The sequence below is a fragment of the Nuphar pumila genome, chromosome 5, assembly GCF_984573655.1.
Source record: "Nuphar pumila chromosome 5, dmNupPumi1.hap1.1, whole genome shotgun sequence".
Classification (NCBI taxonomy): Eukaryota; Viridiplantae; Streptophyta; class Magnoliopsida; order Nymphaeales; family Nymphaeaceae; genus Nuphar; species Nuphar pumila.
Window position 1 is genome coordinate 40361342 of NC_143253.1, and position 11952 is coordinate 40373293.

At 39.6% G+C, this 11952-nt stretch overlaps 1 protein-coding gene across 1 annotated transcript; it reads right to left on the minus strand.

Moving 5' to 3' along the window:
* Positions 1-8518: 8518 nt before the first annotated feature.
* LOC149837426 (U-box domain-containing protein 19-like) lies at positions 8519-10879 on the minus strand. The gene has a single exon (XM_090007371.1). The coding sequence runs from the start codon at positions 10798-10800 to the stop codon at positions 8770-8772; it is 2031 nt and encodes a 676-aa protein (XP_089863497.1). The 5' UTR covers positions 10801-10879; the 3' UTR covers positions 8519-8769.
* Positions 10880-11952: the final 1073 nt, after the last annotated feature.

Sequence of the window (11952 nt, forward strand, 5' to 3'; positions counted from 1 at the left end):
ATATATATATATATATATATATATATATATATATATATATATATATATATATATATATATATATATATATATATATATATATATATATATATGACAAAAAAAAAGTACGATTTGTAATCTTGACAAATGTCTGGCTGAAATTGTTTATTGAGATCCATTTTTCCCTTTTGTGCTTTGCTAACTTTTGGGGCCTTGGAACTTGTAGACTGTTGGTGTTTTGAGGTTACCCTAGGCCCATCTGAACTGGCTACCAAAAAGTTCATTCTAAATTACATTTTAAAATATGATTTTAAATATCTATGAGAAACAAAAACTGAGTGTTGATTGGATGCTTAAGAGCAGCCTTCTTCTATTCTGTATTCCATGTACTGTTCTTGTACTGTAATGCTAGGCCAACTGCTGATACTTCTCTTAAAATCAGAAAACTCGCATCTAAATGGACATATACCAGTACGATTTTTTGCACTCCTAATACAAACACATAAATCTTGGCATATTCAACAAATGGTGTATTAATGCTGGTAGGGGACAATAGCTGGAGAAAACTGATGAAATGTGCATACTAGCAATTGTTCATATTGTTATGTTCACTTGTTATGTATAAACATGTAATGGGCTTACTACATGATCTTATAGTTTAACAGTGCTAACAGATTCCCAGATCATCATAATCTCTTAGCTTCTTGGTATTCAGATTCATAAGTGTTATAGATTTGAAGCAAACATTCTCCAGTTTCTGGACTGGATGGCAATTGTACATGCAGATGCTGCTTGGCTGACACAAATAGAACACATACTCTGTGGCTGGAGTGATTATGCTCATCCAGTGTGTTGGTGGACATATTTGATTCCTCAGTGTTTACAGAGTGGTGTGCTGGTGTTTAATATGATACATTGACATGTGATCAGCAACTGTAGCATTATTGCAACCTGAATTTCTATGAATTGGTAAACCCATGGTCATGAATTTGGTTTTCTAATAAGGTTTCATAGCAACTACCTTTCAGACATCAACGTGATCACTTAAACATATTGATTCTTGGGTTATTCTGATTCCTAAGCATTAATGCTTGCAAGATTAGCATATTTGTAAGACAACTATAATGATTACTACTGTTTGGATTGTATTTACCCAGACCATCAGTCTGTTGGTTACTACTTAATACCACCTTAAGTGTGCTTTGTTATTTTTATGGACTAGATGTCAACTATAGTATCTGAATGGAAGAACTTATGAAGAATCGGTTCTCATAAAGGATATAACAACATGAGAACTATTGCAATTTTTATGATTTTTTTGTGTATTTTAGGATTTATTATTTGAAACATGCATAATACCTAATTTTTGAGGATCGTTTCTGCAACAGTTTCTTACACTTCAGTCATGGATACCACAGGAGGAAACATGTGAAAATGGCTTGAGTAATGTGCTTAGGTTTTTGGAAATATGCTGAGTGGTGATTGTTTAAATTCCAGGCTGTTACTTTGATATGGAAATGGAATTTTAGCTTAGTGTGACTGATAAAAAACTATCTGATTATCAGAAAGAATTCATGTTGAGTCATCTAGTCATAAATAAATGCTTTTAACAAGCCTTTGTGCCTCTACAGTTTCATTCAGTGTAAAATATCTGTGACCTTCATCTTGACATGAATCCTCCTCCGAGCTCCTTTAGTAGATTCTAACTGTATGTGAAAATATGTTTACATTGTGAGACCCACTCTAACTTGGAACTAAAGCTGAATGTTAGAACAGAGTGTATTAAAAATGCTACATAAAGAGAATTCTGCAATAATTGGTGAATCCTGTTGATTGGGCAATAAAGGACAATTTGTGAATAAAATTTATCTAGCACGTATGATTGAGGTTCAGCAAAAGATTATAGACATCGTGAATGAAAATTCCAAACAGCTCTTCAATTAAAATTTATATGCATCTGTTCACTAGGAACATCATAAGAGAAGACGGACCTCGATACAGTAGCATTCTTGAGTTCAAAGTTGAACACTGTTAAATAACCTATGTTGGATGCCTATCTTTTTTACTATTATAATTTTTTCTTCTTCTTCTAACTTGATTTTCTATCACTTGTTCCTATACACTGCTTGGTCCATGAGAGTTCTTCAGCAGTTGGGGATCTGATTGCGGTCATTTAGTGTGTTGTCCATTATCTGTATGTGAAATTGATATAATTTGAAGACAATAGGCAAAGTTGAAGCACAGAAAAAGAAAATCTTAGAATTTCTCTTGCAATTTCAACGCATTTCTGATTTAATTTCCAATGCACCTCTTTATATCATGCAATTTAGTCACAAAATACAAAAAAAAAATTGGTTTAAGATTTAATCTTTGAAACCTCCCTTGAGAATTGTGTTGGAAATTTGGTGTGCTTTATGTTAAAAGGCATTTTCATCATTGCTAGGATGGCACCAGATGCCATATTTTGAATATACTATGTATTACATATTTGATCTTGTGAATCAGACCCTGAAAAATCTCAGTTTTGAATCCTTTTTCTTTTAAGATGCTTCAGGTGTTATGAACTCAGGTCATCTCTTGTGGTAATATTGTTTACAATAGGATCTTGTGTTGTCTTACATGGTAAAAAGGAGAGTTCATAAACACTTCTTGAGGATCTTCTTTGTGTTTGAATGTAAAATGCTTCATGAAACTTTTCTTGCTCAGATAAGCTGCTCCTATGAGTATACAATTTGTTCATTCGAGAGTTTAATCTTGTAAATATTATCATGGTGATGGAATTCTTCACTATTCTAGTTTTGTCCTCTTTGCAACTAGCCCATGTCAGAAAGACTATGCGCCAAGGGATAACTTGGAAGCCCAAAATTTTCTTAAAATAAAAATAAGAATTGAAGAAACTGAACTAACATTTTATGTAAACAAGATTTCAATAATTTTCTTGTTAATTTCCCTGTTAGGAACTCATCTAGGGCCCATCCTTTACCTACGCATTGATTAGGTGCTAGGGTAGCAGCTAGGTCAGTTAGGTGCTTGCTATTAAACACATAGGTACTAGGTCATATCTTTCGTAATTCTGACCTAACTAAATGAATCATTGATAAAATTTCAATCTTGTCATGTGCAACCATTCTCAGTTCATACTATTTCAAGTGATTGTACACCAGGATTTTTTTTTCATCTGCAAATTGTCAAACTTGTATTTGCTACCAATACTGTATAATTTGGTTTTGAGGTGTAATTTTTTCGCTAACACCTGCAGGCTTGCTTTAAATTCGTTCCAGTGGCACTGCTATCTCTAATGATCATCAATTCATGGTGCATTGATTCATCCATTTTTGGACAAGTTTTGTTTGATATTGGTTGTGACCTAGAGATGTGAGCGTTCCATGACAATCAAATGCATGCAACTCTGTTTGTGGGGTACTAAGAATTGTGTTTGATTACTAAAAACAGTGACCGTCCACCTTATGGTTGATGATTAGCGGAAGGAAAATGTTTCTGCAGTTTTGAAATAAAGCCTAGAGAATGTCGTACTCTCGTGTGAAAAGGTGTAATATTACTTTCCCCAAACCTTTATCTTTTTACTAGTTTTTACATGCACCAACACCAGATTGGTCGCTTAACTTTTAGAACGTTATGTGGCGACCCAATCATTGTGCAGTATAAGGTACATGTGTTGATCATTTGCTTGTTTTGTAGTGCCAGCCACGTGTCCATTCTTCTTTGATCTTGGCTTCAGTTTCAGATTTTTTAGGTATATTCCTCAAGCAAATGATGTGCTACCTAGTCTTGTTTGGTATACAACTTTGGTTGCTGTTAATGCAGAAAATATGTGCTACCATAAGATTGTAAATAATACCAAAAGAAAAAAAAAGGAATGTAAATTAGAAAGTTGCATCAGTCAATGGACTTAGAAAAAAAAAGAACTTTTTCCGAGTTTGATCCAAGTGTGAGCCCATAAGGCAGGATCAAGCCTGGACCTCACGTCAGGTTAGATAAGCCTTCAGGCCAAGTTCAGAAGGGTAAGGATAGGACCAATTGACATTGTTCTTAGAAAGGCAATTTTCTTCAAAGCCACTGTAGTTTCTGCTGATGTTACATCAGCTAGTTAATGTGAAAACATTGCACATTAGTAAATTCAGCATTAGTGCTTTACTCCACAGAATTAGCCTGCCTCACACTGCTGTACAATCCACTGGCTATCCTGAGATTGATGGACATGGTTGCACAATCTTCCTTATCAAAAACTCTGCCATGTCCGTCCATTTCAAATCATGTCCATCTTGTGATGGATGCATGCAAATGGATAGGATTCAGTCAGACCTCTGATCTGCATCCAACACATAATTCTCGGATATGGATGCTAGTATAAGCCTGAATGTATGATTGATGGGACTTTTTTCAGGTTTGAATGTGAAATCAATACTTTTTATTGGATTTAGATCAGGATCAAAATCCATTTGCACGTTTTGCATGTAAAACCCTTGTTTTCAATTTTTTTTTTGTTGGGTGCCATATTAACCTACTGTTTGGATTTTTTCATAAAATAGCTCATTGCTACTGATATTTATTTTAAATAACAAATTTTTGTGTTTGGTAGTTTTATTTTTAGTCAAAGATGAGGAGATTAAGGAGAGATGGAAAGATTATTTTGATAAGCTATTTAATGAAAGTCATGCTCAGGATCTTGGAGACTTTTCAATTCCTTTTCATGAGATAAATCGTGACTTCATGCGCAAGATTCAAAAGAAAGAAATTGCAGAGGCTTTGAAGAAAATGAAATCAAGAAGGGCAGTTGGCCCAGATGGTATACCTATCGAGGCTTGGAAATGCTTGGGAGAGAAAGGTTTAGAATGGTTGACAAATCTTTTTAACAAGATTTGGCGGACAAATAAGATGCCTAATGAGTGGAGGAAGAGTACTTTGGTGCCTCTATATAAGAATAAGGGTGATATACAAGATTACACAAACTATCGTGGTATAAAACTCATGAGTCATACTATGAAACTTTGGGAGAGGGTGATTGAGTCTAGGTTGAGGAAGATTGTCATGATATCGGAGAATCAATTTGGTTTTATGCCGGGAAGATCAACTATGGAAACTATACATCTTCTTAGACAACTTATTGAGAGAAATAGAGAGAGGAACAAAGATTTGTATATGGTTTTTATTGATTTGGAGAAGGCTTACGATAGAGTACCTAGGGACGTTCTCTGGTGGACAATGATGAAGAAAGGTGTTTCTCTCAAGTACATTAGTATAATTAAAGATATGTATGAAGGAGTAGTAACCAATGTCCGCACTTGTGGAGGGGTGACAACCAATTTTCCTATAACGGTTGGGTTACATCAAGGATCTGCTTTAAGCCCTTTCCTATTTGCTATAGTGATGGATGAGCTTACGAGATCAATTCAAGAAAATATGTCGTGGTGTATGTTGTTTGCTGATGATATTGTTTTGATTGATGAGTCTAGAGCTGGGGTTAATGCTAAGTTAGAATTATGGAGACAAACATTGGAAGAAAGAGGTTTTAAGTTGAGTAAGAGTAAGACAGAATACATGGAATGTCGATTTAGTAAGCAACGAAGTAGTGATGGGGGTGTAGTGAAGCTTGGTGAGCACAAAATACCGGTGGATGATTCTTTTAAATATTTGGGATCTATCATTAAAAAGTATGGAGAAATTGATGGAGATGTAAATCATAGGATAAAGGTTGGGTGGATGAAATGGAAGAGTGCAACTGGAGTGTTGTGCGATCGTAGAATGCCATTGCGGTTGAAGGGAAAGTTTTATAGGATGACTATTAGGCCCGCTTTACTATATAGTACGAAATGTTGGGCTGCCAAGAGACATCATATTCAAAAAATGAGTGTAGCTGAGATGCGTATGCTGAGATGGATGTGTGGAAATACAATAAAAGATAAGATTCAGAACGAGGAGATACGTAAGAAGGTAGGCGTTGCACCCATTGAAAATAAGATGAGCGGTGGTTTGGACATATTCGACGAAGGCCTAATGATGCTCCAGTTAGAAGGGTGGAGAAATGGGAAAATATATTAGTTAAAAGAGGTCGGGGTAGGCCCAGGAAGACATGGATGGAGGTGATAAGAAAGGATATGAATGCTTTGAACCTCACCGAGGACATGGCATTGGATAGAAATGAATGGAGGAGAAGGATTTATGTGGAAGACCCATAATGATTTTCTTTGTTGGTTCATATCGCCGACCCCAATTGTTTTGGGATGAAGGCGTAGTAGTTGTTGTTGTTGTTGGTAGTTTTATTTTTAATTTTTATAAGTTTTCATAAATATAAATAGAAAGCATCCTTCACAATGGAGGAGCTATTTTTTCTTTAAACTACTATTTACCTTCCATTCCACCACCACTGTCATTTTTTCATTATTTCTTCGCGGCCACCATCACCATCATCACTACCACCAACACTACTAGTATCACCCTTACCATTTTGGCACTATCACCACACCACCCCTTCTTCACCACCACCACTTGTTAACTGCCATCACCATCATTGACACCAAACACCGGCATTACCCCTCATTCATCATCTTCACCACCACCACCACCTCCCTTTCTTCAACCCGAGACCACCATCACCGCTTTCCTATGTCTCTTGTTTTTGTCTTCTCCCACTCACCACTTGTCTCCCTTTTTTCTTTATTTTAGTTTAAATAATATAAAATAAAGAAGTAATCTTCTTTATAAAAATGTTTTTTTTAAAGGCAAGCTGGGGTTAGGCAGACGCCTACCAGTTATAAAATTATGCCATTGGGTTTTGAACCTGCAACGTCCCAACACAAGGTGACGTGCACTAGCTGCTCCTACCAGACAACCAGAGCCCCCGTTGGTTGGATGACTAGCATAAACATACAATGAGATCTGGATTCAGCTCTGCTATGCCGGATCTAATTCAGATTCAGACTTATTAAGTATTTGGATTTGGACTCAGATTTAGGTGAGTTTACTAAGCGCCTAGGGCATGACGATAACTGTACTCATGCCATCTGGCAACAAACGTGGCTAATATAAACAGAAAAAGGTTTTTATCCTCCAACATATGATGTATTAGGATCCTATATTGATCATAGCCGTCCAACTGATGGATCTGGATGGCTATAATTAATTGATGACGTCGAGTGAGAATGTAAACTAATCCTAGTCGTTAGTTGGATGGCTAGCATCAACATACAATGAGTCCACCATATGTCATATGATGGTATCCATGCTTATATAAACATTTCACACCCATGTGCTTAAATGCACATAAAAATAAGAGATTATAGATCTTAAGTGAACTTTTCAATGGTTTCATTACAACTTGATAGAACTTTGAAAGGGAAGGTTTATAAATGTGTGCCCCCAATGGAGTTCCTATTGTAGTGAAGCACATTATTAAAGAAAGAATATATGGGGACCTTCATGAGAGAAGTTAGATACCTTTCATGTGCAAAATCAAGTGAGCCTATTGTGCTATTGTGCTATTGTGAAGATCTCAGCGACTGCTTTCCTGTCTATGAACTTTGCTCCAACGGGTATCTTTTGCAGTGGCTCCTTGGTTATTCCCTTCTTCCTTATCCACACTTTTCACCAAGGACAAATGGGAAGAGAGTGTCATTATGGACTTAGAGTTTGGAGATTGCAGTTGACAATGGTACCTGTTCTATGTTTCTTGTCCATTAGCAAAATGGTCCAATTAGACCCATAACTCTCCCAAGTGCAAAGTTGATCCCTGTCTAAACAAATTTTGCAAATGCTTTATAGTTTATAATCAAAAGTAGTTCAGCTTGCATTTCGTAAATGGTTCTCCCGAAGCGAATTTAGAATTTAATTAACCTAAGTCAGAACCCAGACTGGGTGAAGCTACCTATTGCTAGACTCATTTGCAGGACAGCTTGCAACAAGGCACGAACTGGGATGAAATGTGAATCTCAGGCAAATTTTGTTTTAAGTGAGTTGGTTTCTTGATTCACATCATGGACAGAGACTTGATCCAGTCATGTCCTGCTGCACCAAAAGGAAGACAAGTGTGTTGGGTGTATCATGTGAAGCTAATTATGTGAACATAAGAAATGATAAAAGTATATGCTAACCATTTTGTCAATTGGCATTAGCTTTCTTGTGTTTAAGTTGACAATTCCAAAGCTGTTCAACGTGACAAATTTTATTGGTACTCGGCCAAAATAGCCAAGTCTCCCCTTATTTCTGAGTTTACAAACAATTGGCCTATGCTAATTACTTCTAAGAAATCAAATGGTTTTGCGGCAAATCCATCTCCAAGTATGTGGGTCAAACGAATGCTTCTAAATATGAAATAAATATAGATTATGTTCTCTTGGTGTTGCATCTCGTATACTTTGTGGTGTGTCCCTGCCATAGCTGTGTCACACAGAGTAGTTATGGGCAGCCATACCCAACTGCCTGCTATGTCAAAAAGTACTAGTCATCTCTCAATCTTCTATGGTATGAGACACTATGAAAATTTAATTCTCTTTCAATGTGCTTCATCATAAAACCATGGGCATTAAAGATATCAACCGCAAACTATCACTGAACTTCTTGTACACCAGATTGGCACCTTTATTTCAAAAACTTTCTAAGAATAACCGAGTCTTTACTGCAATAGTTTACATATACACAGTTTTATTTTTTTCTAGCTCTAAAAGAATCAAGCTGTGTTTCCCTGTACACAAAAAAAAAGATACATCCATATCCTTGTAAATACCCGTATGGATGCATGTAAAGATAAAAGGTTAAATAATGAAAAAGAATTTCTTACTGTACACGAACAACATACTCCCCCTGAGTAGGGCGATTCAGGTCATCAGAATTCAAGCAATGAAAATTGTGAAGGATCTTGAGCAGGGAATTAGCCCTCTTGCTAGCACGCGAAGTGCCGCATGTCAGGATCATATAAAGGGATGCCATGAGTGGCGGCATCTTGCTCAGCACTGATACTACCTCATTGCCACCATTGATGCACAGAGAGAGCAGAATAGAGACACAGTACTCCTTTGCTGCAGGAGAACTGCATGATTGCAGGAAGCTCACTAATAGTGGTATTATGGATGCTTGCATGATTTCTTGTGATCCTTCTGGTTGTTCAGCAAGCCTGGCTATCACTGCCAGAGAATCATTTACCAGGTCGCTCCTATCGCTTGCCAACAGATCGACTAGACACGGGATCGCTCCGGCATGCAGCACAGGCTGATGGTTATCGGGAAATAGCAACAGCGCGAAAATTGCAACCACAGCATTCTTCTTCCCCCGGGTGGTACCACATCTGATCAGATCGACAAGTGCAGGAATTGTATCTGGTGTTTCTCCTATTAATCTCCGGTACTCAACAACCGATGAGAGGTAGAACACAGTTGCTGCTGCGGTTTGACGAGCTTCAACTTTGTGGCCCGCTCTAAGGACGTGAAGTATCGGATTCAGGCCACCTTCCTGGACTATTCTTCTCTTGCAGGTGTCATGCTTTGAAAGATTCAGAAGTGCAGCAATTGCATTCTCTTGGCTAGTGGGGGTCGCTGAGTAGAGCAAATTGATCAGAGCAGGGATCGCTTCACCATCTGCCAATTGAGCTCGGTCATTATCACTGCATTTTGTGAGTAAGCGGATCTCATAAGCGGCATTGCCCTTCTCTGTGGTGGTTCCCCTTGACAATCTATCAACCAACACTTCAAATATCATCCTTCTAGCTTCCGTGGCTGCTATGCTGTCTCCAAGAGGAGCCGCTCCTGGATTCCGTCGATGGCTACTTGCTCCATTGAATGTGATGCCTTTTATGCAGCAGAATTGCTTGATTAGGTTCCATACAACGGTGTTGGGGATCAAGTTCGATGTCACGAGCTTCTCGCCTGTCTTCGGACAGGTGAGATTTCCGGCCTTGAACCATTGGAGGATCGATGTGCGGTCGTATGTCTGCCCAGTCTCTAGAGTCACAGGGTCGGACATAAGCTCGAGAGAGATCGGACACCGGAAATCGTCCAGGCTCATTAGCGCAATGGCTTCCTTGCCATCACCCCTGTCATCGGCAGGGTGACCACCCCGCAATCCCTTCACAGGCTGGAAGAGCACGCACCGGCAATACAATAAGAACCCTATGAGCCCCTCGATTAGAGTCGTGTCCTTCTCTGTGCCGCAAGAATTCAACAATTTGAACTCCTCTTCGAGGAATCGAATCTCCTCATTGCATTGATCCCAGCTCGTTATCTCTAGGTGGTTGAGAATCCGGTGAAGGCACCCAGAGTCTGGATTTACCTTCTGCTCGAATCCCCTAAGAACCGCGGCAACGTCCCTAGCAGCCTGACGATCTGCTGGGTTGAGCGCCATTGTTGCCTGTCGTGCCTGCTTCTTCACCAAGCGGACAAGCTCCTTCACGTCCGCTGCAATCTCCAACCAACGCAACGGGAGCACATCGAGCGCGGTGGCGACGTCCCGTGCGAGGACCCGGAGCTCGGTGGTGACACGCTCGGCATTCATCAAGAACCAGAGGTGGCCGCCAGCCCGGGCGTATTCCTCAAGGAAGCAATCCAACTTCTGGAGCACCAAGTAGAGCTCGGAGAAGGCGAGGGCCGTGGCTGGAGGCAGATTTTGCGGGTACCGATCGTGGGTCTCCTCGAAGAGGGCGAGGAGGATGCCGGTCTCACGGACGAGCTCCCGGGTATTGAGGTCCCGGACACGCCGGCCGCATATCCGCCCAGCGAGTTGGATAAGCGCACGGAGGAGCACCAGGGGGTCGACGTCGTCGGAGGGCGGGACAGCCTGGAAATTGAATATCCGGTGGCCGGAATTGGGAGCCATTGAAGAGGGTCCGGATCTTGGTGGGTCTTGGTCGCAGAGAGAGATTGAGGCGTTGGGAGGTTTTTCCGGTGGGGTGGGTTGGATGTGGGACGAAGGTAGGGGTGGCACCCTATATATAATCTTCCCCCAGTTGACACGTGTCGGTCAACCATCTCGTTAGCTAGCTTCCCGGATGGAGAGGGAGCGGGATTTGATCCGGAGCAGTAGACACGTAGCGGCGTAACACGTTATCAGCCAGTGACGTGACAGAACGTGATCGTACGATGCGTTGGAGTTAAGGGATACGGTAGAATCTGAACCGTTGGATGGTGCCACGTGTTGTGGTTGGAAGAATCCGGGTGGATTTGTCGGTGCCATCTACGAATGAGTGAGGGCAAGGGTTTGACGGGAAAATAATTGGTTCGCGGGTCGGTCATCGAGGGTCCGATCGTAAATATCGGATCCGGATATCCACCAAGTAGGGTCCATCTCTGTCACAAATCTCCTTCTCGGGAAAAACTCGGCAACAAAAATCTCGTGATAAATTAAAAGAAAAAAATGCAAAACCATATTAATATTGAGATAAAAACACAGTATTTTGAAATAGGTGATAATTTGAGAATATGTTTTATCAAGTATATAAAGGCTTTCGAAAATATCATGGTCTTATCGTGATATTATTAAAATAACACGCATAGTTATTACATATAATACAGACAAAGAGAGCAATCTGCATACTTACGTTGGGCTTGCATCAATGGGTCGGGTTTGTATCCGGTACCCAGTAAGGCTATAATTGGGTCGGGTATGCCCGATCCAAACCAATGTCTCAAACTAACAAGACCTAACCCATTCCGCTCTTGAAAAGACCCATGGATACGGGTTGAGATTGAAATCTAGACCTGTCTTCGCTCTGGGATGATTATTGAGTTGGAAAAATACGAACCCGAACCTATATATAATTTACCCATTTTCTTGTCCAACCCAAATTGTTTCTATTCAATTTGTACCCAAAGCAACCGAAACCTGAACCAAATTTGTTAGGTATGTCAATGAATCGGATTTTTATCAAATATCTAACCGAATATGATTCCATTTAGTTGCATTTGGATTATGGTTTTGATTTTTTGCACCGAATCCAACAAATATCTGAATTTGATGGATATTTGAATA